This window comes from Myodes glareolus, chromosome 9 (genome assembly GCF_982192425.1).
Source record: "Myodes glareolus chromosome 9, mMyoGla1.1, whole genome shotgun sequence".
Classification (NCBI taxonomy): domain Eukaryota; kingdom Metazoa; phylum Chordata; class Mammalia; order Rodentia; family Cricetidae; genus Myodes; species Myodes glareolus.
In genome coordinates this window covers 42,855,035-42,882,258 of record NC_142034.1, presented here as the reverse complement: position 1 = coordinate 42,882,258, position 27,224 = coordinate 42,855,035, and the positions used below count along the sequence as shown (strand labels likewise).

Genomic DNA, 27,224 nt, shown 5'->3' with positions numbered 1-27,224 from the left:
CTTTGAGACAGGGTCTCACTATGTATCTCTGGCTTGCCTGGCTGGTTTTAAACACACAGAGATCCACCTGCTTCGGGATTAAAGGAGAGCACCATCACACTTGGCCATTCTCATAAACAGTCTCATAGACTTACAGTTTGTGACTTGTGACAGTAAATAGATTAGCTGGATCCACACTTAGGCCATCTGGTTCCAAATTTATATAAACCGGGCAGTGGTGGTGCATGCCTTCAATCCCAGCGCTTGGGAGACAGAGGTAGGTGGATCTCTGTGAGTTCGAGACCAGCCTGGTCTACAGAGCGAGTTCCAAGACAGATAGGGCTACACAGAGAAACCCTGTCTCAAAAAAGAAAAAAAAAAGCTCATTATATATATTGAGGGTGGATAGGGGGTTGTTTTTTGTTTTTGTTTTTGTTTTTGAGACAAGTTTTCTCTGTGTTATAGCCCTGGCTGTCCTGGAACTCACTCTGTAGACTAGGCTGGCCTTGAACTCACAGAGATCCACCTGCCTCTGTCTCCAGAGTACTGGGAGTAAAGGCGTGCACTACCACTGCTGGCCAGTTTATATTCTTGGTCCCTGGATATTTGCATGGGACTTAAAGGGAATCAAATTCATACATATGTTAGGAGGCAGTCTCTGGCTGGCCTGTACTAGTGCGTGCAGGTAGAGCTCTGTGAGTTCAAGGTCAGCCCGGCCTACTTCTGGAGTTCTAGGACTCTAAGCTCAGTCCCAAGTACCCATGTAAAATCCAGATGCAGTGCACACTTGTCATCCCAGTGCGGGCGAGGTAAATCCCTGGGACTTGCTGCCCTGCCAGCCTAGCCTACTTGGCCAAGTCCCAGGCCACATATACAAGGTCCTCTGGTCTCCACATACACATGCAAACACACATACAATATATACGCACATTTACAAAGAACCTATCTCATTTCATCAACTCGAGATCACTCAGGAGCAGTGGGTAACTTTGGAGTCTTTGCTGGGTCTTTTCTTCACAGACCCCCACTTTGTCTGTCACTTCTCAGTTCCAGAATCTAGTCCTATCACCCTCTCTGTGTGTGAGGGAAGAAAGGACCTGTGTCCCACAGGTGAAACTGTTTTAGACAACAAGTAAAACATTGTGATAAAAACTGTTTCCCCCTTTCTCATGCATTCCAGCAGGTGATAGGTACATGCCTTAGTGTATGTATATGTGTATGTGTGTGGGTTATGATGTATGGGTATAAAAAAGTATAATTTCCCCATAAACTTGTTGGAAATTATTAAAGGTGTGAACTGAGTTCAATTAGGCATAAATATCTGCCTTGATTAGAAGCTGTGTTTTATTATTACAAATTAATTGCATTTTTGATACAAGGCAAACATATATTTCTTGTGTGTTGCACACAATTACAAGTTTTATTCCATGTCTGAACATCACTTTTTAAACCTTTACAATTTAATACATTTCACTTATTAAAATTTGGATACAGTACAGCTTTATGGCCATGAGTTGTTTCTTCTCAGGACCAACAAGATAATTCTATGACATTTTTCTCCTTGTCTTTAATAGCAATACAGATATCACAGTCTTCTTTTTAAACATAAGACCACTATATACAATTGTGTAATGTAGTGAGCCTACATTGCAAAGGAAGTACAAACATAAGGAGGTCTGAGGCCAACCCTGGGATATCAATCCTCAGGAGCCATCTACCCTTTTGTTTTCCTGTTTGTTAACTGATTAATTCTGAGGGATGCATGTGTAGAGGTCAGAGAGCAGTTTGCAGGAGTGGGTTCTCTCCTTCCACCTCCCCGCAACCCTCCAAACAGGGTTTCTCTGTGTAACAGCCCTGGCTGTCCTGGAACTTGCTCTGTAGACCAGGCTGGCCTCGAACTTACAGAGATCCACTTGCCTCTGCCTCCCAAGTGCTGGGATTAAAGGCATACACCACCACCATCACCTGGCTCTCTCCTTCCACCTTTACATGGATTCTGGAGATAGCTCTCAGGTCATCAGACTTGGTGGCAAGGGCCTTTATCCACTGAGTTATCTCTCCGGCTAGGCTGGTCAGTAGGACTCTCCTGCCTCATCAGTGCTAGGGTTACAAGCACATGCTATCACACTTGACTTTTGTATATGGGCTCTGAGGGTCAAACTCCAGTCCTCATGTTTGCACGGCAAGTACTTTACAGAGAGGTATTTCCCTAGCCCCTACATTTATTTCTTAAATGCCATTTGCCAGACTCTTCATTGTGAGGTTGAAAATGAAGATTTTTGTTTTACAGAATCAAGATATTGATGTCCTACTGTTGCTCATTTTTACAAAATGATGTCCAAGTGGCCAACTAAGTGCATTAGGAAGAGTCCAGAAAAGTGCTGCAGAGCTACTGACTGTCCAGTCGTCAGACGGCTATAAAAATGCCACTTAGATTCTTTTCTATACTGCCTGTAATCCAAGTTATTAAACTTTAAAGCCATATGAAAGCATTTTTGAAGATCCTGCATTGTATTTCTCATTAAAGGAAAAGAAAGGGCGTGGTGAGTCATGTCCCTAGACTGACTTATGGAGAGGAGAGGGCAGAAGGCCACTGTCGATCACTTTGGAAGTTAGAACTCTGTCTGCTCTTAGCAGGAGTTTACGAGCACTGTTAAGAGTTCCTCAGTTTTACAGGCTTCTGCTCCTCTGAGCATCCTGAAGGCAGTGAGAACACAAGGCTTCTGATTTCCTAAACCAAAATCATGATCAAATGGACGTACTAAAGAGCTATGCAGAACAACTCTGTGTGTGGCTTCAGCTGGCATCCATGGGGATTTAGAAATGGCCACCCCAGGGCATTGATCCAGAGTAAAACAATCCAAGGCTTGTGACACAGGACCAAACTAAAATCAATAAGCAATTGTGATAAAAAGAATTTGTTTGCATTTTTAAATTATTATAATATATTTATTTACTTATTTATTGAGACAGGGTCTCACTATATTATATAGACCCAGCTGACCTGAAACTTTGCTATGTAAATCAGGCTAGCCCTGAACTCACAGAGTTCCAACTACCTCTGGCTTGTGGAGTGTTGCATTCAAAGGCATGCATCTGGCTTCTAGTTTGCATTCTTATATTTGCTTGTAAAGGATATTTACTGTGTTTACTACTTTTTCCCTTAATACCGTTTAAAAACCCCAGCATTTTCACCTAAAAAAAAAAAAAAAATACAGGCTCCTGGCAAATAAGTACCTGTAAATGATGTAGACACTTCTGCAATAGCTTTTCATCTGGGAGAATGCTTCATATTGAAGCTAGTACATCCATTTCTTTTATTTTTCTGGTTTTAGATTATTTTATTTTATGTTTATAAGTACTTTACCTGCATGTAGGTCTGTATATTACATGTGTGTCTGATGCCTGAGGAAGTCATAACATGCTATCAAATCCCCTGGAATTGAAGCTACAGATGGTTGTAAGCCACCATGTAGGTGCTGGGAATCAAATCTGGGTCTTTTCCAAAGCAACAGTTCCCCATTTATTATATTTATTGTATGTACATGTGTGTGGGGGGAGAAGGGGTCAGAGGGAACTTGTTGGAGTTGATCCTCTCCTACTGTGTGGGTCCTGAGGATTGAACATAGAGTGTCAGCCAAAAGTATGTATTATGTAATATAAAGCTCATTTTTAAACTTTTGTTTTGGTTTGGTTTTTTTAAGACAGGGTTTTTCTGTGTATTCCCAGCTACCCTGGAACTTGCTGACCTCAACACACAGAGATCTGCCTGCCTCTGCCTCCCAAGTGCTAGGACTAAAGACATCCCCATCACCCAGCACACTTTTAAATTCCTTTATTTTTATTTTTTTAAAATAGGGGTTCTCCATGTAATAGTCCTGGCTGTCCTGGAACTCACTTTGTAGACCAGGTTGGTCTCGAACTACTAAGATCCACCTGTTTCTGCCTCCCAAGTACTAGGATTAAAGGCATGTGTGTGCCACTACTGCCCGGCTCACTTTTAAATTCTTTTTTTTTTTAAACAGATTTATGTATTTATTATGTATACAAAATTCTGCCTCCATGTATGTCCGCACGCCAGAGGAGGGCACCAGATCTCATTACAAGTGGTTATGAGCCACCATGTGGTTGCTGGGAATTGAACTCAGGACCTCTGGAAGAGCAGCCAGTGCTCTTAACCACTGAGCCATCTCTCCAGCCCCTCACTTTTAAATTCTTATACACTCATGATTTATTTGCATATTGGCTTTAAATAAGGTGGCTTCATCATTCATGCCCACCATTGGTGTGTGTCAGGCAACCCCAGGATGAACAGGTCTGTCTCTGAAACAGATGGTGGTGCTAGAAGATCAGTATGATGATGACTGCTATAGTCCAAGCTGGACACAAACTTACTTTGTAGCTCAGACTGGCCTGGAACTTGAAACCTGACTCCGCCTCCTGAGTAGCTGGTTATAGGCATTGTCATCACATCTCACTAGGATCACATGTCTATTGAGGAACTTTTTTGTTTTTTGTCTTGAGGAGGAGGAAAACCTGCTAAATACTACAGTAAGCTCCTGAGAAGCCAAAATTCACCTCCAAAGCTTTTTAGGCAGCATATGTTTTAAGCTTAAAATTTATGAGACTAACAAGGTAGCAAAATTCCACAATTGTAATACACATTATCTGCCTAGGACTCTGTGAAGATGATCCTCGGATTTCTGTGTTTAATTAAGTTAAACAAACAAAGTACAAAAGGCAGAAAGAGCCTGTGTGTTTCCCGTCATCTTAGGAGCAGTGTGGTCCTGTGAACAATGACAACTGCAGCTCCACACACGCAGCTAATCCATGTCACGATCACACCTCAGTCAAGCGCTTCCCTCATGAACTCTTCAAGGACTGCCACCACACTCTTGGCTTCGGGCATTTCTTCATGCTCCACTTTAACAATCTTCAAAAGAATGTCTCCACTGCCGCAGTTCTTAAGGAACATGTAACACTTAAACAAAGCATAGTGATTCATCTCTGCCTGTCGGATAAATCTCTTCAAATTGTTTGTGTCTTGTATGGCCTAGGAAAAGATGACCCAGTTAAATCTGTTTAGAGAGTAGGTCATGATGAGCCTTGAAGAATGCCTGCTCTCAAGGTGAACACTCAGGGTATGTCGACATTGGTGGCATTTGTTTTGTTTTGTTTCTTTTTTTTGAGACAAGGTCTCACTATGTAGCCCTGGCTGTCCTGAAACTCACTTTGTAGACCAGGCTGGCCTCAAACTCACAGGTCTACATGCCTCTGCCTCTCAGTGCTGGGATTAAAGGTGTGCACCACCACACCTAGCTAATGTTAAACTTTTTATAAGAACACCCATTATTCCTATTGCTAGTATGCTTTGCTTTTAGTGTAACAGAATCACACATTTAAAAAGACTTTAAAAGTCTTCTGTCAAGCTGTGGTGCCTTTAATCCCAGCACTTGAGAGCAGAGGCAGGTGATCTCTGTGAGTTCAAGGACAGCCTGGTCTATGGAATGAGGTCGAGGACAGCCAGGACTGTGACATAGAGAAACCCTGTCTTGAAAACCAAAAAAAAAAAAAAAAAAAAAAAAAAAAAAAAAAAAAATTTAAAACTTTAAAAATCTTCTGTGGTGACAGTACTCACCAACCAGAATTTAAAATCATTTGTTTCTGTGTATTGCAATGTATATGCATCACAAATTATCAGCTTGATGTCCCCTAACTATAAGCAAGCAATTCACCACAAAGTATTGGAAATGAAATTGCATGCACACAATGCTGCTGGACAGCAGTGCCTTCTGAGGCGAGTTCTGAGGATGCCCCATCTAAAGAGCATGGTGACTGCGAAGCCAAGCACCGCTGCTGCCTCCTGCAGTAATCAGATGCAGAACCAAACACTGTGCGTGGCCACTGGCACACAGCCAGTTCATTACCTTTAGTTTAAAGTTCTCCAGAACTTGTCTGAAAAGAAAAGGGTTCCCCGCTTCAGCACCATGTAGGAAAGCCTGCATCCAGTCCTCACAAAAACGGTTGCTTCCTAAACAACAGGAAATAAAATTAAATAACACAAAGCACATGTATGTCAGTTTTAAAGATTTTACTTTTATTATTTTCAACTGTGTGTGAGTATGTGTGTGTATGAATACAGGAGACTGTATTCCTAGGTGCTGGGAACCTAACACCTCTGAAAGAGCAGCACCTGCTATTAACCACAGAGCCATCTATCCAGTTCTAGCAAATGAATTTCTTTTCTTTCCTCTCTTTTTTTCTTCCTATTTATTTATTTATTGATTGATTGATTTTTGAGGCAACGTTTCTCTATGTAACAGCCTTGGCTGTCCTGGAATTCATTTTGTGGACTAGGCTAGCCTTGAACTCACACAGATCCACCTGCCTCTGTTTCCCCAGTTTGGGATTAAAGGCATGAACCACCATTGCCTAGCACATGAATTTCTTTATAAAAACCATTTATAATTATTTAAAACTTCTCTTGTGACTTCAAAAATAGTTATGCTTACCACGTGGTAAGAAATACCCAAGCAGCCGAAGCCCCATCATCACACATCTCTCTCTCTCTATTCCCACTGGAAAGAACTCTCATTCCTAATATATTCTTTTTTTTTTTAAAGATTTATTTATTTATTATGTATACATCATTCTGCCTCCATCTATGCCCGCACGCCAGAGGAGGGCGCCAGATCTCATTACAGATGGTTGTGAGCCACCATGTGGTTCCTGGGAATTGAACTCAGGACCTCTGGAAGAGCAGTCAGTGCTCTTAACCGCTGAGCCATCTCTCCAGCCCCCTCCTAATATATTCTTGAAGCTTTGGTTAGCCACCTTTACCTTGTATATGTATTGCTTTCTATATATTGACTCTATTTTTCTTAATGGCTCTTTCACTGAACAGTACGATTCAGAGACATGATTAACATGTATCTCTAGTTTGATTTTAGCCACTCTAAATTCCAATCTGTGAGTTAGCAATTTACTGATTTCTTCTTGTTAAACATTTAAATTGCTTCCAATTTGTTATATCAAAAAATGCCTTTAGAAGCCAGGTGTGTTGGCACACACCTTTAATACTAGCACTCAGGAGGCAGAGGCAGGTGGATCTCTATGAATTTGAGGCAAGCATGGTCTACAGAGCAAGTTCTTACACAGTTGAGGCTATACAGTGAAACCCTGTCTTGAAAAGAAAAACAATAAATAAATAAATGTTTAAAATGTCTTCAGGGATGGGGAAGTGGCTTGGTGGATAAAGCACTTAGCCATGCAAACATGAGGTCCTGAGACCGTCTCAGCACCCACGTGACGCCAGATGCCAAAGGGTGTATCTGAAGTCCCATCGTTCCTATGTTGAGATGGAGACAGGAAAACACCTGGACCCTTGAGGGTCAGCTAGACTGACAAATAGAGGAGCCAACAAAAAAAACAACTCCTGTCAGGTGGTACACACCTTTAATCCCCGCAATCAGGAGGTAAAGGCAGGCGAATCTCTGAGTTCGAAACCAGTCAGCCCTGTTTACAAAGTGAATTCCAGTACAGGCTTCAAAGCTACAGGGAAACCCTGTCTCAAAAACAAAAAACAAAAACAAACAAGCAAAACAAAACAAAAACCACACACACACACACACACACACACACACACACACACACACAAAGAAAGAAAAAAAAACTATCTCCTTTGGTGAAGACTGACACCCAGTGTTGTCCTGTGGCTCCCATATGTGTGCTGGGGTACACGCGTACCTGCTCTCACACAGACACACTCAAAAGATTTTCTTGGCCAGGTGTGGTGGCACATGGCTTTAATCCTGGCACTTGGGAGGCAGAGGTAGGTGCATTTCTCACTTGGGGCCAGTCTGCTCTACAAAACAAGTTCCAGGAAAAAAAAACAAAAAAACAAGTTCCAGGCCACCAGAGCTGTTACATAGAGAAACCCTGTCTCAAAAAAACAAAACAAAACAAAAAGATTTTAAGAACATGCCTTTAATGCCAGGCAGTGGTGGCACATGGCTTTCATCCCAGCACTGAGGAGGCCGAGGCAGGTAGATCTCTAAGTTCGAGGCCAGCCTGGTCTACATAGTGAGTCCCAGGACAGTCAGGATTACACAGAGGAACTGTCTTGGAAATAAAAAATCCAAAAACAAGAAAATGTCTGCAAACTAGGCACAGTAATGCACATTTATAATCTCAGCGTTTGAGAGGTGGAGGTAGAGGGTTTAGAAGTTTAAGGCCCGTACAGCCTACATAAGACCCTTTCTCAAAAGCAGTCAACCAACCAAACAAAAAAAAGTCTTTATATAAAGCATACCTGTAATCCTAGGAGAGCCAGGCAGGGTGATTGTCAGCTCAAGGCCAACCTGGACTATACAGTGAGACCCTATCTCAAAGTAAAAAAATGTAAATATGCCTTTCTGAGCATTTTCGGATTTGTTCCTATGTTTTCTTATATACACATATGTACACACGTGAGTTTTTTTATATGCAGAGTGGACTACCAGGCATGAATTGAATCCCATGTCTCTAGGATCATTAAGGTTTCAGCAAGCTTAGCTCAGCACAAGAAGGACATGTCTGTGTCACGTGTTTTCAGCGCAGGAGTCCCACAAACACTGCCTCTAGGTTTCTGACTCACCTGCATTGTAGAACTGAGGCTGGGGCCCACTACAGTCGATGATCACAGACTTATGCTGCTCCTCTGTCATGGCCATGCACAAAGAGGTCATGGTGCCTTCATGAATAAGTCCTTGGAGACTGGCCACACTCAGAAACCTGTGATATATACAAGTCCTTTTCCACCAACAGCATTGTAGAACAGGAGAAAACAAATGCATTCTATACTAGGAGTGGGAGGTAAAAATGTAGTCGTTTGGCTTGGGGAGGGGTGGCGGGATTTCTTCAGAAATTATGTTCTTTACCTGTTAATGTCTCTCTTTGTTTTTTCATCTGATTCTTTAAGCTCAACAGGAGTATAACTTAGAGCCTATGAGAGAGAGGGAGGGAGCCAGTTTGATACATACCTCCTCTGTTCCTTACTGACCCAAATGCATCATCTGCCATGGTTATTAATGAACACTGCCCATTGCACCTTGTGATCAGCGGCTATATGAAACATGTGAAGGAAAGGTTATCCACTGCTGCAGATCAAACCCAGGACCTCGTACACCCTACACAAATGCTCTAAGCTAAGCCCTGCTCAGTAATGTTTGACTTATTTCTTTGTCTGATTTGACTTTGAGAGACAGGGTTTCTCTGTGTAGCACTGGAGCTGTCCTGGAACTTACTATATAGACCAGGCTGGCCTCCAACTCACAGAGATCCCCCCAAGTGTTGGAATTAGAGGCGTGCAACACCATAGCCTGGCTTGTTTTTGTTTGTTTGCTTTAATTTTTATTTATTAGTATGGTTTATTTTAAGATAGTCTTGCTATGCAGCATAGCTAGCCTGCACCTCCTGATCCTCCAACCTCAGTTTCTTTAGTGGTAGGTGTTAGTATTCAGGCATCTGCACTGGCCTGCCCTTGGGATCCTGACAGGACAGTCCTCAGCTGCAGCCACTAAGAGCACCTCCTGAGCACATTCACTACGTTTCCTTTAAAAGGTGGGCCTGCCCACCTCCCGTGTCTCTCCCTCCCTCTCTCTCTTTTCTACCACTCGTCCCCGTCCCCGGGGGAATTGTCTCTGCCCCTCTCTCTTCCTCCTTCTCTGCCCCCTTCTCTCCTCTTCCAATACATCTCCTATGTGCCTCTGATGTGAGCCTTGTTGCATGGTGTGACTTCTTCATGGCGTTTGTAAAATTACATGTGTCACCACTTTAACATTTTTCAGCATTTATTTACTCACTTATTTACCTCAATGGGGGCTGCACGCATGCCATAGCGCTCATGCGGAGGTCAGAGGTCAATTTGCAGGTATCAGTACTCTCCTGAAGGTTCCAGGGATTGAACTCAGGTTGCCAGGCTTGGCAGCAAATGCCCTTAGCTATTACACTAGCCCCCAAATCTATTTATCGTGTGTGTGTGTGTGTGTGTGTGTGTGTGTATACACGTGTATTCATGTGTATAAAAGTGTCAAGGAGTACATGTGGAAGTTAGGACAATTCTGGGATTTGGTTCTCTCCTGCCATCTTGTGGAATCTGGGGACTGAACTCAGGCCGTCAGGCTTGTGCAGGGCCCAAACACTTTCATATAGTTAAAATTACTTTGCATCTTGCTTTCATTTTCAGATATTCTGAAAATGGCACCTGTTTCCCAGCATTTCAAACAGTAATTATTTCAGACGGATGTGGTCGGGCAGGTCCATAATCTCAAGAAGCTGAGGCAGGTAAGATTGAAGAGTTGGAGTCAGCCGGAAGTGACTCAGCTGTTGCAGCCAGACGGCTGAGTGCAGCCCTCAGAACCCACACGAGAGCGGATCCGGGGCATGCATGTCCTGGCACTCTCACGGTGACATGGGAGGCAGATATGAGATGATCAGCGGAAGGCTCGAGGGCCAGCCGCCTGCTCTTATGCCACACAGAAACAAGGCTGAAGATGAGCGCTCACAAAAGTTGTCCTGTCTCTACGCGCGCACACACACGTGCTCACACAGACACACGCGTGCACACAGACACACGCACACACACGCACACACACAATCATTTAAGTCTTTTCTAAAAAAAAAGTTAAGCCATCCTGGGCTGAACAGTTAAGCCCTATCTTTTTTTGCTTTTTATTACTTTATTCTTTTTTGTTTGTTTGTTTGTTTGCTTTTAAATATTTTTTATGGTTTATTTAACTTTATCTTATGTGCATTGGTGTGAAGGTGTCAGATCCCTGCAACTGGATCTTCAGACAGTTGTGAGCTGCCATGTGGGTGCTGGGAATTGAACCCGCATCCTCTGGAAGAGCAGTCAGTGCTCTTAAACACTGAGCCATTTCTCCAGCCCCTGTTTGTTTGTTTTTGAGACAGTGTTTTCCTGCATATCCTTGACTAGCCTTGAATTTAAGAGATCCTCCTGCCTCTGCCTCCCAAGTGCTGGGATTAAAGGTATGTACCACCACTGCCCAGTGAGGCCCTATTTTTAAAAAGTGGCTAAAAAGAAAATATTATTACTTTTTTTTAAATGTGAAGACCCAGCTGACATTTTTAATGGGTCAGGGTCACATAACTCAGGTGTGTGTCAAACTCTCTGTGTAGCTGAGGCTGACCTTAACCTCCTTCTCCTGCTTCTATCCCCAGCGCTGGGAGAATAGACATGCACCGGCACACCTCATGTGAAAGCAGTTTTTAATGGAGAGATCCAGCTGACACCCAACCCCACCTTAGTAATAAAACTTTCTAGACAGGAGTCAGTAAGATATGGTCTAAACAGCAAGCATTGTCTGAAGAAATATTCAGGCAGGGAAAAGTCATGTTTAGAGAAAACGAGTATGTTTCTAAATGATCCAGGTCTGCTGAGGATATTCTAACCGGGAATGGTCTTTGGTGTGCAATACTTACAGCATGTAGCAGAAAGGTCAGCTTTTCCTGAAAGAGAAGAACCACCCTTTGGATCGGACACACCACATCCTCATACCAGCTGTTCAGATAGGACCTGACATCACATCCCAGGCTGCTTTCCTAGGTTGAGAAAGAATGTTGTTTGATTTAATATCATAAAAATCTTTAGCTTAGTGGACTTTTGTCTTCAATATACTCTTTTTTTGTTTGTTTGTTTTTGTTTTTTTGAGACAAGGTTTCTCTGTGTAACAATCCTAGCTGTTCTGGAACTAGCTCTTAGAGACTAGCCTGGCCTTGAACTCACAGAGATCCACCTGCCTCTGCCTCCTGAGTGTTGGAATTAAAGGCATGAGCCACCATCACCCGGCTCTATATACTTTCTCTGTATGCATGATATATGTATTTGCGTGCCTGTGAACGCTCAGAGTTGACATCAGGTGTCTTCCTCAATTGCTTGCCACCTTAAGATTTTCAACTACATTTTTGGAGGTGGGCTGGTGGTAGTGGACACAAGTGTGCCATGGTGTCTGTTTAGATCAGAGGACAACTTGTAGAAGTCAGCTCTGGCCTTCAACCCTTGGGTGCTGGAGATAAACTCAGGTCAGCAGTCTTGGCAGGTACCCCCTCTCCAACTTCTCCATCTTATTTTCTTGAGCCAGGGTCTTTCACTGAACCTGGAGTTCACTGATCTGGCTGGAATGACTGGCTAATGAGGTCCAGGGACCTGCCTGTTCACCACTTCAGCACTGGGGTTACAGAGGCATGTCACCACACTCAGATTTTAATATGGATACTAGGGATCCAAACTCAGGTTCTCAAAGCCACCTTCTCCACCTTCTTAGTTCTTCAGTACAATTTTTAAATTCTATTTTTGTTGGTATGTGTTTATGTGTGTTCTTGTAGAAGCCCCCTGGAGTCCAGAGAGGGTGTTGCATCCTCCGGAACTGGAGTTACAGGCAGTGGTGAGTAGCAGGACTTTTGGCTGAGAAGTTTACTCTGACCCTCTGGAGGAGCAGCCAGTGATTTTAACTGTTGAGCCTTCTCTCCAGCCCCCTTCAATATGCTCCTAATGGTTGGACAACAAGAACTAGAATAAGTACCTTTCCCGTCTGTTTTTGAGATATGGTGCAGCCATGTAATACAGGCTAGCCTTGAATTTAGATTATAGGTATGTGGCAACAAGCCGGCCATTCTTTCCTGTTTTGTTTTGTTTTGGTTTGGTTTGGCTTGGTTTTTGGTTTTTCAAGACAAAAACCAGTGAGTGTAGCCTTTTCTGGCCTGGAAATCAAAAGATCCTCCTGTCTGTCTACTCAGAGCAGGGATTAAAGGTGTGCACCACCACTGCCTGGCCATTCCTTTTTTGCCTCTCAAACATATACAATGAAATAAATTGTGAACAAGCACTTTGGTGCAGACCTGCAGTTTCGACACTTGGAAGACTGAGACAGGAGTATCTTAAGTTCACAGCTGCCCTAGACTACAAAGTGAGTTTGTGTGACAGACTACAGAACAAGACCCTATCTCAAAAAAAAAAGGAATTATGACATGGTTTTTCTGGATGATCTGACTGAAGAACAGGGTTCTAGGCAACTCTTTACTGCATGTCCTCCTCACTGGAGAGATGCTTGATGACAGTGGTTCTCAACCTTCCTAACATTGCGACCCTTTAATACAGTTTCTCATGTTGTGGTGACTCCCCCAACCATGAAATTATTTTTGCTATTACTTCATAACTGTAATTTTGCTACCGTTATGAATCATAATGTAAATATTTTTGGATACAGAGGTTTGTTAAGTGGGTCACGACCCACGAGTTGAGAACCACTGCTCTAAATATCCCATTTCTCCATCTTTTTGTTTTGTTTTGTTTTGTTTTTTCGAGACAGAGTTTCTCTGTAGCTTTGGAGCCTGTTCTGGAACTAGCTCTTGTAAACCAGGCTGGCCTCGAACTCACAGAGATCCGAGATCCGCCTGCCTCTGCCTCCGGAGTGCTGGGATTAAAGGCGTGCGCACCACCGCCCGGCCATTTCTCCATCTTGACTCTGCTTGAACTAATTAGTGTAGACAATTTGTTCATACTCAGACTGTGAATAAGGAGGGATATAAGGAACTACTGAAGTACTGACATGGCCCTATGAGCACATCTGATACTCTAGACTGCTGCTCTCTGGGGACAATTGTCACACAGGAAGAGCTCCTACCTGGGAGAGTCCGGGACCCCAGTTTCAAATCCCTAGCTCACAGCTCTCCTGTCCTTTCCTCTCCTCTTGCAGTAGCTTTTGAGTACTAGAACTATTACTACATGTCATATGAGAGTCTTCACTAATAGCTGCTGTCACTAAAGATGTAGTTTTATTCAGACAGAATCTCACAGAAATTTGGTGAGTGTCAAAGTCTCTTGCTGTGGCTGGCCTTAAACCTCCTGAAAGCACAGGTTTTTTTGTTTGGTTGGCTGGGTTTTCTTTTGTTTTGTTTTGTTTTGTTTTTGTTTTTTGTTTTATTTTGTTTTTGAGACAGGATTTCTCTGTAGCTTTGGAGCCTGTCCTGGAACTAGTTTTTGTAGACCAGGCTGGTCTCAAACTCATAAAGATCCGCCTTTCTCTGCCTCCCGAGTGCTGGGATTAAAGGTGTGCGCCACCACCGCCCAGCCTGAAAGCAGTTTTGACAGATTTAGATAAATGAGTCAATACAGACATGTCTAATTCATGAAAGAGTAATAAAAATGGAATGTTTTTAAAACTTGGTATCTGTAGACTGTGGAGGAGCATATCTCTGATGCCATAAGCTGCTAGCCAAAAATATAGAACCCATGTGCCTAGAAATGAGAGAAAAGGCGTCTTCTTCCCCACCAGGTGCTATTAACTGCCACTGAATTTTGGACAGATTTGTCTTTGTTTTTACATTTCTGTGTGTATGTGTATACATGCTCCATACATTTATGTGGAGGTCAGAGAACAATACATGTAAGTCAGTTCTTTTTCTTCAGTGTGAGGCCTGGGTATCAAACTCAGATAGTCAGATTTGGTGGCAGGCACATCAACCTTTGAACCACCTCACCAGCTGTGCTTGATTTTTTAATTTACTTTATTTTATGAGTAGGGGGGTTTTGCCAGCATGTATGTCTGCATATCACATGTGCATAGTGACTGCAGAGGACACTGTCTCTATGTCTGATTCCCTGGAACTAGAGCTACAGATGGTTGTGAGCCACCATGAGAGTACTGGGAATTGAACCTGGGTCCTCTGGAATAGTAAACAGTGTTTTAACCACTGAGCCATTCTTTCAGTTCCCTGTTTTCCTTCTGAGAGGGTCTACTATGTAGCTCTGGCTGACTTGGAACTCACTATGTAAACTAGGCTCGCCTCATACTCTGCCTCCCAAGTGCTGAGATGACAGGGGTGGATTCCCACAATAAGACTCAACACTGATGTTTTCATCAACGCAACATATCGAAAGCAGAATCCTGAAGCCTTCAGCACCTATGGCACAGCCGCCCCCTGCCTGTGCCCATAGCACTTATCCACTGCCGTCGGTGAGCTACCGAGAGACCCGACAAGCACAGCAGTCCTGTATGTTCATCACTTTAGTCTCTAGCGTTCCAGTCATCTTACCTTGCAGTTCATGTTATTTTTCAGCCCTTGAATATACTTGTCCAATTCAAGCCTGAAAGTATGTTCTTAAGGAAGTGATACAGAATGATCAATCAGTATCTTACCTCTCAGCAAGAAATACAAGGTTGCTGGGCAATGGTGGCACAGGCCTTTAATACTATCACTTGGGAGTCAAAGGCAAGCAGATCTCTGAGTTCAAGGCCAGCCTGGTCTACAGAGTAAATTTCAGGACAGGCTCCAAAGCTACAGAGAAACCCTGTCTCAAAAGAAAGAAAAAAAATACAAGGTCTCAGCTGGGCACGGTGGCACAAGCTTTTAATTCCAGTGCTCAGTGTCAGAAGCAGGTAGATCTCTTTTAGTCTGAGACTAGAATGGCCTACATAGTGAGCTCCATGCCAGTCAGGACTACAAGACTACAAAGTGAGTGCTTGTCTCAAAGAGAGAGAGAGATGGTCTCTTAAATACTACAAACTGGATTAAAATAAGCCTGGACAAATGGCCATAAATGGCATTCGGACATACAATCAAGGGTGGGGAAGGTGGGTGCAGGGAGGTAGCTACTAGTCCCTTACCCCATGTTTTCCCTCCGGATAATCTCAAATACCAAAGAAAGGATATAGTTCCAATCCTTTTTCAGACCCTCCTAAGAAGCAGACCACATACTCAGAAGGGTTAAGTTCTGGTTCCACTGCTGTTATTTCAGGAAGCAGTTTTTCCTGTTGGAAAAGGCCGTAGTAACAACCAACCCGGTAACCCGGAATTCTAGAAAAGAAAGAGAAGGGTAAAGTGGCATATCTGGCACTCATGTTCCTCCCTTTGTGAACCAGCTCTGAACCCGGGTCTTGCTGGGTAACACTCTGAGATCCCACCCATGCAGAGATTCCCAGCCTCGTTCCCCTCTTCTCAGCAGGGGAGCGTGACTGCACACCAGTGAGGTTTATTAAATAGCCTAGAGAGTGGGTGTGATGATGCACTACAACCCTGCACCGGGAGGCAGAGGCACGCAGATCTCTGTGAGTTCAAAAACAACCTGGTCTACATGGTGAGCCCCAGACCAGTCAGGTTACATGGTGAGACTTTAACAAACCAGCCTCTCATAGAGGTTCATTGAATTCTGCAGTCTTATGTGAAAAACCTAGGAGCTGGAGAGATGGCTAAGCAGTTAAAAGAGCATTGGCTACTCTTCTAAAAGACCCAGGTTCAATTCCCAGCACATAGTGGCACACAAACATATCTAGCTCCAGGGGATCCAACACCCTCTGCTGGGCTCTGCAGGCACCAGGCACACACCTTGTACACAGACACTTATGCAGGTAGATCCACCAACAATACACAGAAAATAAAATAAAATAATTTAAAAAGTGTTTAAAGAAAAATTCACACAAAGTTCAGCTTTGTTCACAGAATACTCATGTTTACATAAAATTAGCATGTTCTCCGTCCTTTAAACCTTCACATGTCATGGATGTTCTATGCTGATGTGCCTGGCTTTTCTAGTAGCTTTATTTGGACCACCGATATGAGGACCTATGTTTAAAAAAATGCGCGGTCTGAAGGACTGTGATGACAGGATAGCTGGGGTCAGGCTCAGAATGCCTGTGACCTGACCTCCCTGTGACCTGACCTTGGCCTTCCAATTTTGGTTCTCTGTGTTTACTTGCTCACTGGAAAATAAGATCACTGCCCTATTTCCCTTTGTAAGAAGAACTACATCAGCATTTGTGAAAGTATGTTACAAACTATAGGCATACAATTTCTACATTGGCAATTAACTTTTTAAAATGACACTAAGGGGGGCTGGAGAAATGGCTCAGCGGTTGGAAACACTGGTTGCTCTTTCAGAGGACTGAGGTTCAATTCCTAGCACCCACATGGCAACTCACAACTGTCTGTAAACTGTCTGTTCCAGGGGATCCAATACCCTCACACAGGCACACATGCAGGCAATGCACCATGTACATAAAATAAAAATACATTATTTAAAAAAAAAAAAAGACACTAAGGGACAGAGAGCTGTACATGCTAGGTAAGTGCTCTACATCAGGGCTATATCCCCAGCCCTAGAATCTGTTGTCTAAATATAAAACAAGACTAAAGTACATTGAGGTGCCAGAATCTCACTCAATCTAATTTCACCATGTTTATGTGTGAGAGTCATCATTCTGGCTGGGAGCAGGAGAGGAGGAAGTGCTGGAAAACAGAAGGCAAAGATGTTTTCTGCAGGTCTACATCTTTTCAAGTTTCTCCACACTTCTCATGTTTGGCTCAGAAATAAAAAAACACAGGAGACAGCATATTTTATACTTACCTCAGCTCTATAGATGCAACATTACCCAGCCCTTCAAAGAATGCTCCTTTGGAAAGACGCTTAGCAATGAAACTGCGCAGTTCTGGCTCCACTTCAGATGGAAGATTAGTATCCACCAAGGAGAGGCTGGACAAGTGGAAGAGACATGCTCTTGCCAGTAGTACATGCACACCCATAAATCACATATAATGCACCAAAGCCAGGGCCTCGGTCTCTCTCAACAAGGTCTCTATGTAGCCCAGGCTGGTCTTGAACTAATAACTACATATCCTAGATTAACCTCAAATTTGCCGAACGCTCTCAAGTGCTGGGATCACAGCTGTGTATTGCCATAACAATTTTAGGGTCCCTCTTAGGTTGCTGTCTACTTGATGACCCCTGTTGGTGAGTGTTACTGTTTGGATTTGGAATGCCCCCAAAGGCAGGTTTGGCTCCCAGGCCATGGTGCTATTGGAAGTATTAGAACCTTTAGGAGATGGGAAGAAGTTAAGTCACTGGAGTATCAGAACCGAAGTGCTTGGCCAGCTGGCTGGAAGCCGGCCTGCCTCCCTCCCTTTGTCCCTTTCTCCCTACTGCCGTGAAGTCAACAGGCTCCTCCGCTACATGTTTCCGCCATGAGCTCCTGTGTTGCCACAGGCAGCGGGGTCAAGAAACCATGGACTGAAACTTCTGAAACTGAGCTAAATCAACCTTTCTCCTTAAAGATGACTTTCTTCCCCAAAGTAGTGGCACAAGTCTTTAGTGCCAGCAAATTGAGAGGCAGAGGCAGGTGGATCCATGTGAGTTTTTTCCCTTCCATCTTATGAATTCTGCATGTCAAACTAAACTCATCTATCAGGCTTGGCAGCAAGTGCCTTTACCTGCTGTACCATTTCACTAGACCTATTTTGGGGGGTTTGGTTATTGTTGATGTTTTATAATTTTAAAATTTATTGCTATTTCTATTTAAGTAATGTTTATGCATACCTGTGTATCTGTATGAGTACACGCCACATGTGATTGGGTATCCTTAGAGTCCAGAAGAGAGTGTCAGATAATCTGGATCTGGAGTTAGAGGCGGTTGTGAGCCACCTGACATGGGTACTGGGAACTGAACTTGGGTCCTCTGAAAAGTAGGATGTGCTCTTAGCCACTGAGCCATGCCTCCAACCTCTTCCTTTCTATTTTTCAGTTTTATTATTTTATGTGTAGGGGTGTTTTGTCTTCGTGTTTGTGTTCCAAATATGTGCCTGGTGTCTGTGGAGGCCAGAAGAGGGCATCAGCTTCCTGGAACTGGAGTTACATAGGGTTGTGAGCCACCATGTGGGTACTGGAAGAGCAGTCAGTTCCCTTAACCACGGAGTCATTTCTCCAGCCCCAGTGTTTTTTCCTTTTTTTAAAGATTAGAGTCTCGGGCTGGAGAGATGGCTCAGTGGTTAAGAGCACTGACTGTTCTTCCAGAGATCCTGAGCTCAATTCCCAGCAACCACGTGGTGGCTCACAACCACCTATAATGAGATCTGGTTCCCTCTTCTGGCATACAGGCAGGATACCGTATAAATAAAAAAACCTAAAAAAAAAAAAAAAGATTAGTCTCATGTAGCTCAGTCTGCTTCAAACTCACAGTGTAACTAAGGATGATCTTCAACTGCTTCTGTGTGTGTACATGAATATGCATATTCATGTGTGTAGGGACATTTGTGTGTGCATGTGCACATACTTATACAGGGTAGAAGTTAACCTATTCCTCAGATGCTGTCCACCTTGCTTTTTTGAGGTAGGGTCTCTCCCTGGGACCTGGGGCTTATGGATTAGGCTAGGCTGGCTGGTGAACAAGATCCAGGGATCCTCCTCTCTCTGCCTACCCTGGGCTAGGATTACAAGTACACCACTTTATTCAGCTTTTACCTGGATTCTGGAATTGAAGTTGGGTCTTTATACACTTTATAGAACTCTCTTCCCATTCTGACCCTGAACTTTTAATCTCCCAGCATTCCACCTCCCAAGTGCTGGAATTACAGGTAAATGCCACCATGTTTGGCTGCTGTTTTTATTTATTTATGTTTTTGTTTGTTGTTTTGATTTTTTGATAGGGTTTCTCTGTGTAGCAGGCCTGGCTGTCCTGGAACTTGCTTTGTAGACCAGGTCGGTCTCAAACTCACAGAGATCCACTTGCCTCTGCCTCCCAAGTGCTGGGATTAAAGATGTGTATGCTGTTGCCACCCAGCTTTGTTTTGTTTTGGTTTCTCTGTGTAGTCTTGACTATTCTGGAACTTCTTCTATAGATCAGAATGGCCTCAAACTCAGAGATCCGTTTGCCTCTGCCTCCTAAGTGCTGGGATCAAAGGCATGAGAAACCCCTTCTGCTTTATTTTTAAATATATATCTTGACAGAAATATTATCTTGAATTTTTACTGGAGTTTTATCTAGTCAAGAAACTCAAAAGAATTCTATGTGGTGGGCTGGAGAGATCGCTCAGTGGTTAAGAGCATTACCTGCTCTTCCAAAGGTCCTGAGTTCAATTCCCAACAACCACATGGTGGCTCACAACCATCTATAATGAGGCCTGGTGGGTGCCCTCTTCTGGCTTTCAGGCATACACACAGACAGAATTATGTATACATAATAAATAAATAAATATTAAAAAAAGAATTCTATATGGCTAACCACAGGGGCGTTATCAGTTATTTGTATCTACCCCTACCTTGAGTGAAAGAGCCAAGGAGGGATTCCTAAGAAGAGCTGATGGTTGACTCAGAGAAAATTCAGTAAGAGCAACACATCCATTGATACCTACAATGATATGCACAAATCATGAAAGCACACAAGTGAATTATACTTAACTGTTTTTACCTGAAATCATCACCAGAGGGGGTTTCTGTATTTGTTCCACTTGAATGTCCATCGTCACTATCCCCTCGATGCTGTGTCAATCTGCAAGACGCAATCCAACAAGCAGTACTATCAGTTGTGGGCTGTAAATCAAGTAGAGTATCCAATCTTTGCAAGTTGGGTAAAAACAAGGAATCAATGAAAATGCTGCAAGGGCAAAGAAACCCCATAAAAAAAGGCTGACAAGAGCCCTCTTACTCTTCAGGGTACTTAATAAGTGGAGAAAAGACTTAATATTCCAAAAGCTTGAAGAAACTCCTATTTAAAAATAAATTAAGGACTAGAGAGATAGCTCAGCGGTTAAGAGCATCGGCTGCTCTTCCAGAGGACTTGGAGTCAATTCCTAGAACCCATATGGCAGCTCACAATTGTCTATAACCAATTGTTTCAAAGGCTCAGACACCCTCACACAGACATACATCCAAGCAAAATACCAACGCACATAATTTTTAATAAGAAAAAAATTAATTAAAATAAAAATCAAACAAGGCCCGGAGCGATATCTCAGCGGTTAAGAGCGCTCAATGTTCTTGGGGATGGATCCAAATTTAGTTCTCAATACACACTTAGGGCACCTCACAATCGACTGTAACTCAAGTTCTATGTGTGTCTGATGCCTCTGGCCTCAGTGGGCACCTGCATGCATGTGCCAATACCCACACACAGACACAGAGACACATAATTAAAAATAAAAATGTCAAACACATCTTAAAAATTCTCGGGCCAGAAGGGCTCCTAGGAAGTCAGCCGCGGTGGGCAGGGGTTACCGAGGGAAGAGAAAGGCAGCAAGAATTAAGGAAACTAGAGGGTGGGGATTAAAGTGTGTCGTAGAAATAAACGCAACTGAGGACAGCCACTGAGGGCAGGGAACAGACACTGGAGGACTGCGCTGAATAGATGTCGGGCTGCGGTGACAGGGTCTAAAAGAGGGCAGAGGGCTTGGGAGAGGAGGGCATAAAAGTCCAGACGGGCCATGAAGAACCGACGGAGGCCAGGAGGGCCCATCGGGTCCGGGTCAGAGACCTTGGTTGGGAGAGGAGATGGCGAGTGGGGGCTTCGGGGTGCAAGGCCGGGCGGCGGGGCCGCGGGCGCAGCGGGCAGGACGCGGGCACCTGCTTCCGCGGTAGCTGTACAGGCAATAGTGTCTGCTGGGTGGTGGCTCGAGTCTCCGCTCCTCCGCAGAGCCACCCTCCTCGCTGCTCTCCAGCTCCTTTTCATCCCCATCCAGCGATTCCTGCAAAGACGGGAGCATCGTGGCAGCCTCCTCGCGGCCCTGTGTCCCCGTCAAACCGTTCCCCCGGAGCTGGGCGGTCCTCTGTGGGCCGGCTCGACCTCCTCCCAGCCCTCGCACACCTGAGTTCCGCTGGCTTTCCGAGTCCCGGGCAAGAATGCTCAGTTGGAGATAGTGGCACTTCTCAGGGGGGCTTTCTGAGAACCCTTTACTATTTCTTTTTAACCGACTTTCCTCCTTGAAGTATCAAGGAGACAGTGTGTGTTGAAGATGGTACAGCTGCTCTCCTGTCTTCTTTCCGTGAGCAAAAAAGACATGCTGTTACAACATGTTTGATCAAAGACACAAATTTAGCCAGTCCGGGTGGAGCACCCCTTCAACACTAGAGGCAGGAGGCTCTCTGTGAGCTCGGGGCCTCCCTGGTTTACATACCGCGTTCCAAACCGGCCAGTGCTACACGGTGAGACCTTGCCTCAAAAATAAAATTTAATAAAGATGCCAGAAGATGGTGGCGCACTCCTTTAGTTGTAACACCCTGAAAACAGAGGCAAGCAGATCTCTGAATTTGAGGCCAACCTTAGCTACAGAGCGAGTCCCAGGACAGCCTGAGAAACCCTGTCTCAAAATAATAGTAATAATAATAATAATACACAAATTTAATAATAATGAGACATGAATTTAAAATCGAGTGAGAGAGAGAGAGAGAAAGAGAGAGAGAGAGTATTAAATTCTTGAATTTAGCTGAGTGGTGTTGGTGCATTGCAGCTTGGATGGAAAGGGATCCTGGCAGTTGGGAGCCAAGGAGAACTAACAAAGTGTTAGAGCTTAATGAAAAGTATTCTGAGCCGGGCGGTGGTGGCGCACGCCTTTAATCCCAGCACTCGGGAGGCAGAGGCAGGCGAATCCTTGTGAGTTCGAGGCCAGCCTGGTCTACAAGAGCTAGTTCCAGGACAGACACCAAAAACAACAGAGAAACCCTGTCTCGAAAAATCAAAAAAAAAAAAAAAAAAAAAAAAAACAAAAAAACAAAAACGAAAAGTATTCTGGCAGTCGGGAGCCAAGGAGTACCACAGGTCACAGTAAGCCTATCAGTTTACAGCTGTGCTCTAGGGAAATGTTTCTCTAATGTAAAAGCTCTGTTCTGACCAGAGAGGACTTACAAGTTGTTCCAGTTCAACTCCTGTCCTCTCTCCTCTCTCTCTCTCTCTCTCTCTCTCTCTCTCTCTCTCTCTCTCTCTCTCTTTGTTTTTGTTTTTCGAGACAGGGTTTCTCTGTAGCTTTGGAGCCTGTCCAGGCTGGCCTCGAACTCACAGAGATCTGCCCGCCTCTGCCTCCTGAGTGCTGGGATTAAAGGTGAACCACCACCGCCCAGCTAACAACTTGGTTCTGCTAGGGGAAGGTTTCCCCAGGGAAAATGTTACAACACTGCTCTGCTGTTGAGAAAAGTTGTTACTTCTGTCCTCCGTTCCATTCAGACGAAGGAAGGTCTCACACAAACCTCATTCAAGAGATTTATTGGGAGGGAAGAATTCAGGAGAGTGGCTGCCTCTTGCCACGGTGGAAGACCACAGTAGCAAACTGATCAATAGGTGCAGGGCTGATTAGGGCTTCTTAGGGTGGGAATTGGTCAGATTTCAGTCCCTTGAGCCCAGATAGGGTAGATCTCATGCTCAGGGATTACTTGGTTTTCTGATCAGGGATTGGTTCATTTCCCTGCACAAGGATTGGCTGTTTTTCTGCTTAGTTGGCCAGGGACAGTTTGGACTCTGGTTTCAGGGCCAAAATGTGTTTCTTTCACTGGCTCTTTTTAGCCTTTGGCTCTAATTTCAGGGCCAGGGCCTATTTCTTTCTTTGATTCTAAGGCCAAAATGTGTTTCTTTGGCTCTGGTTACAAGGACAAAGTGTGTTTCTTTGGCTCTGGTCAAGGTGTGTTTCTTTAGTTGGCCCATTTTCTCAGCAGGTCACCTGTGTGGCTTGAAGGGAAAGGAGTCTACAAATTTTAAATTTATTTTGAGCCAAGATGAGTGACCCTGCCACGAGCTCAAATTACCCAGAATTACATAGTTTTCCCATGAAAGAGGCTGCACAAACTTTTATACTCCCAAAAGAAGATAGGTCAAGCCATCAAATAAAGGAAGCTCTTCTACAGGACAAAGGTGACAAAGGTGTTCTCTTTTACCAGGCAATGAAATAGTTTACAATATTTCAATGTTATCATTCTTGGCTTTGAGATCGGGAGGAGCCTGGGTCTTCAAATCTTTTAGATTCTAGGAGTTTTACTGGTATTCACAAGATGCTATCTCAGACAGAGATTGACAGTAAATGGCTACTAAAAGACCTAAAAGAGCCAAGATCAATTTGGCTTCTCTATCTGCCACACCCCATCTATTTGAGATTATAGGGCTCCCTACACCCAGCCAAGATCAATCTTTTGTTTGTTTGTTTGTTTTGTTTTGTTTTTTGAGACAGGGTTTCTCTGTAGCTTTGGAGCCTGTCCTGAAACTAGCTCTCGTAGACCAGGCTGAACTCCCAAAGTGTTTTGTTTTGTTTTTTTGAGGCAGGGTTTCACTGTTTAGCTCTGGCTGTCCTAGAACTCACTTTGTAGACAAGGCTGGCCTCAAACTCACAGAACTCTGCCTGCTTCTGCCTCCTGAGTGCTGGGTTTAAAGGCATGCATCACCACCACCTGGCTGGAGCCTGTCTTGGCACTCACTTACACAGTGAGACCCTTCTTTAAACAAAACAAAACAAAACAAAACAAAAGCCAACAATAAATACACACTCACATACATACTCGCACACAAACATTGGACATGGTTTATACCTATAAGCTCAGCATCTGGAAGTGGAAGCAGTAGGATGAGGCATTCAAGGTCATCACTGGCTACATAGTAAGTTCAAGGGCCAGCCTGGGGTACGTGATATTCTATTTTGAAAAACAAAACAAAACTAGCAATTATTTAAAAAGAACTTATTTTTATTTTTAAGATATTTATTTATTTATTTATGTGTCTGAGGTTTTTTGTTTTTGTTTTGTTTTGTTCTGTTTCGTTTTTGCCTGCATGTCTGTATGTGTACTACATAAGCACTGGTGCCTGTGAAAGTCACTGGATTCCCTGAGACTTAAGTTCCAGATGGTTGTGAACCACATTGTGAATGCTGAGAATTGAACCCAGGTCCTCTGGAAGCGCAGCAGGTGTTCTTAACTATTGACCCATCTCTCCAGCCTTTTTAGAATAATTTTAGATGTCCTGAAGAATTAAGAATACCATATAGTTTTATATAGTGCCTTATCTAGTAGCACGGCACAGTATTAAGATATGTTTGTTACAATCCCTGAATCTCTATTGATAACAACTAAAATCCACACTTCAGTCCAATTTCTTTACTTTTCTGGTAATATACGGTTACATCTCCAGTCATCTCTTGAAACTTGTTTTTGTTGTTGTTTTGTATTTGGGGTTTGTTTGTTTTGCTTTTTGTCTTTTGAGACAGGATTTCTCAGTAGTTTTGGAGCCTGTCCTGGAGTTCACTTTGTAGAGTGAGTAGGCTGACTTGGAACTCACAGAGATCTGCCTGTCTCTGCCTCCCAAGTGCTGAGATTAAAGGCATGTGTCACCACCACCAGGCTTCTTTTCAGAACCTTGCCAGATGTCACAAATACTAGTCAACTGTCTGGTAGAATTCCCTCCATTGGTTGATTTTTTTTTTCTTCTTTCTGCCTCAGCATCCTGAGTCGTGGGTGCCTCCATATCTTGCCCCACTATCATGGCTGCTGTTTATCTCAGGGGGGTGGTTTTTGGACCACAACTGGCACACCCCAAGCTTCCTACAATGTCAAGGATACATGTCCTCAGTAACTTAGTGACTTTGTTCTCTTGGCTGATGTCCAGCTTCTTTATTGTTGTTACTTTTTCCTCCTTCCTTTCACTTACTATCTTATTTGGATCATTTCCCCATTTGAGGTGATTGTGTCCACAGTTCAGGCTTGGTGATGTGTCCTTGAGAGTAGAGTTTCTATTTAAATCTGTGTACTCTTCAAAGGACAGTGTGCTCCCCACAAGTCCCTCTCCCTGGCCCACCTCTTTCTGTGAGTCAAGGTCTTAGTATGTAGCCCAGCTGGCCTTGAACTCACAGAAATCCACCTGCCTGTGCCTCCAGAGTGCTGTAATTAAAGGCATGTACCACCATACCCTACAGACAATAATCGCTTCTTCCTCAAATCTCTTCCCCAAATACACCCAGTTAAGTTTTTAGTTTATTTTTGTTATTTGTATATCTCTAAAAAATCATGTATATAATTATATTAATTATATATGTAATTATATATACTTATATGCAGCTATATATGTTTGTGTGTGTATATATATATATATAAATATATATATACACACAAATTTTTGAGACAAGGTCTCATTGTGTAACCCTGCTGGATAGAGACATACTATGTTGGCCAGGTTGGTATACATGTGGAGATCAGAGAACAACTTTATTTATTTATTTATTTACTTACTTATTTACTTTTGTTTTGTTTTTTTGAGATAGGGCTTCTCTGTAGCTTTGGAGACTGTCCTGGAACTAGCACTTGTAGATGAGGCTGGCCCTGAACTCACAGAGATCTACCTGTCTCTGCCTCCTGAGTGCTGGGATTAAAGGCATGCGCCACCACCACCCCACACGTATTTTTTTTTTAAGATTTATTTATTATGTACACAGTGTTTTGTCTGAATGTCAGAAGAGGGTACCAGATCTCATTACAGGTAGTTGTGAACTACCATGTAGTTGCTGGGAATTGAATTCAGGACCTTTGGAAGAACAGGCAGTGCTCTTAACCTCTGAGCCACCTCTCCAGCATTATTATTTTTTAATGAACAATTTCATGTAGTCCAGGTGGTTTCTAATTCACTGGGTGATTGAGGCTGGCCATTACCTCTGATCCTCCAGCCTCAGTCTCCTGAAATTCCCAGATTACCGTTTGCCCATCATCATCCTTTGTCTTAGAACCCTTTAGTGGTTTCCAGAGACTTCACAACATTCTGCTTCTTGTATTCTTCCTAGTTATCTCTACCACTCACTTTCACCAATCTTTCCAGGATTATTTTTAGCTACCAGAACTTTTCCTGTGTTAAAGCCCAAGTTTCTGGTCCCCAAATGAGTTCATGGAGCTGGATTTCCAAAGCAAATTACATGAGGATTTTAATATACAAACTCAAGTTTGGACAAACACCTTTCCAGCACCTAAGCATGGGGGGTGCGGAAAGTGTGGCAGGGGACCCTGGGAAGGCATAACTTTTAAAACTGAAATGCCATAATCAGGGGAGATCATGTCTTGTCATTTTGGGATTGGATAAGGAGGGCATAGGATAAGGTAGTTTCTGAAACCATTGATCAGTTTTGGGTACGAAAACCTTAATAAAGAGCCATTAATAACTGACAAAGTATCTTCAAGGACAGGAGGCCTCCCAAGAACATCTGGATCTTGTTAAATTTTATGGCCCTGCTCCCTGTCTCCTTAACTGGCTATTTTTAGGGGATCTGTTCAAAGTGCGCTATTGCTGCACAATTCTGGAGCCATGGTCAAAGCTTTGTTATTGACCAGGTGGCCTTTAGGGAAAATGCAATCTCTGTAAAGTTGAGGCTTAATTAAATCTGGGATCTCACACCTGTCCTATTACTTTTAGGCTCAAAGTCTCTGATACTGCATTTTTCGGTCTACATAGCCTGGTTGTCCTGAACCTCCC

The 27,224-nt window shown here is 43.5% G+C and overlaps 1 protein-coding gene across 2 annotated transcripts; it reads right to left on the bottom strand.

Moving 5' to 3' along the window:
* Positions 1-1,305: 1,305 nt before the first annotated feature.
* Positions 1,306-21,552, bottom strand: C9H17orf75 (chromosome 9 C17orf75 homolog). 2 transcript variants are annotated; one of them, XM_085695506.2, is made up of 10 exons: positions 21,365-21,552; positions 20,214-20,294; positions 17,381-17,506; positions 15,691-15,834; positions 15,073-15,130; positions 11,461-11,580; positions 8,898-8,962; positions 8,615-8,751; positions 5,907-6,010; positions 1,306-5,032 (listed from the first exon to the last, which is right to left on the bottom strand). In XM_085695506.2, exons 1-10 carry the CDS (start codon positions 21,502-21,504, stop codon positions 4,826-4,828), a joined length of 1,182 nt encoding a protein of 393 aa, XP_085551632.1. In that variant the 5' UTR covers positions 21,505-21,552; the 3' UTR covers positions 1,306-4,825. The 2 variants fall into 2 exon arrangements, with proteins under 2 accessions (XP_085551632.1, XP_085551633.1); XM_085695507.2 differs by lacking the exon at positions 17,381-17,506.
* Between the last annotated feature and the right edge of the window lie 5,672 nt (positions 21,553-27,224).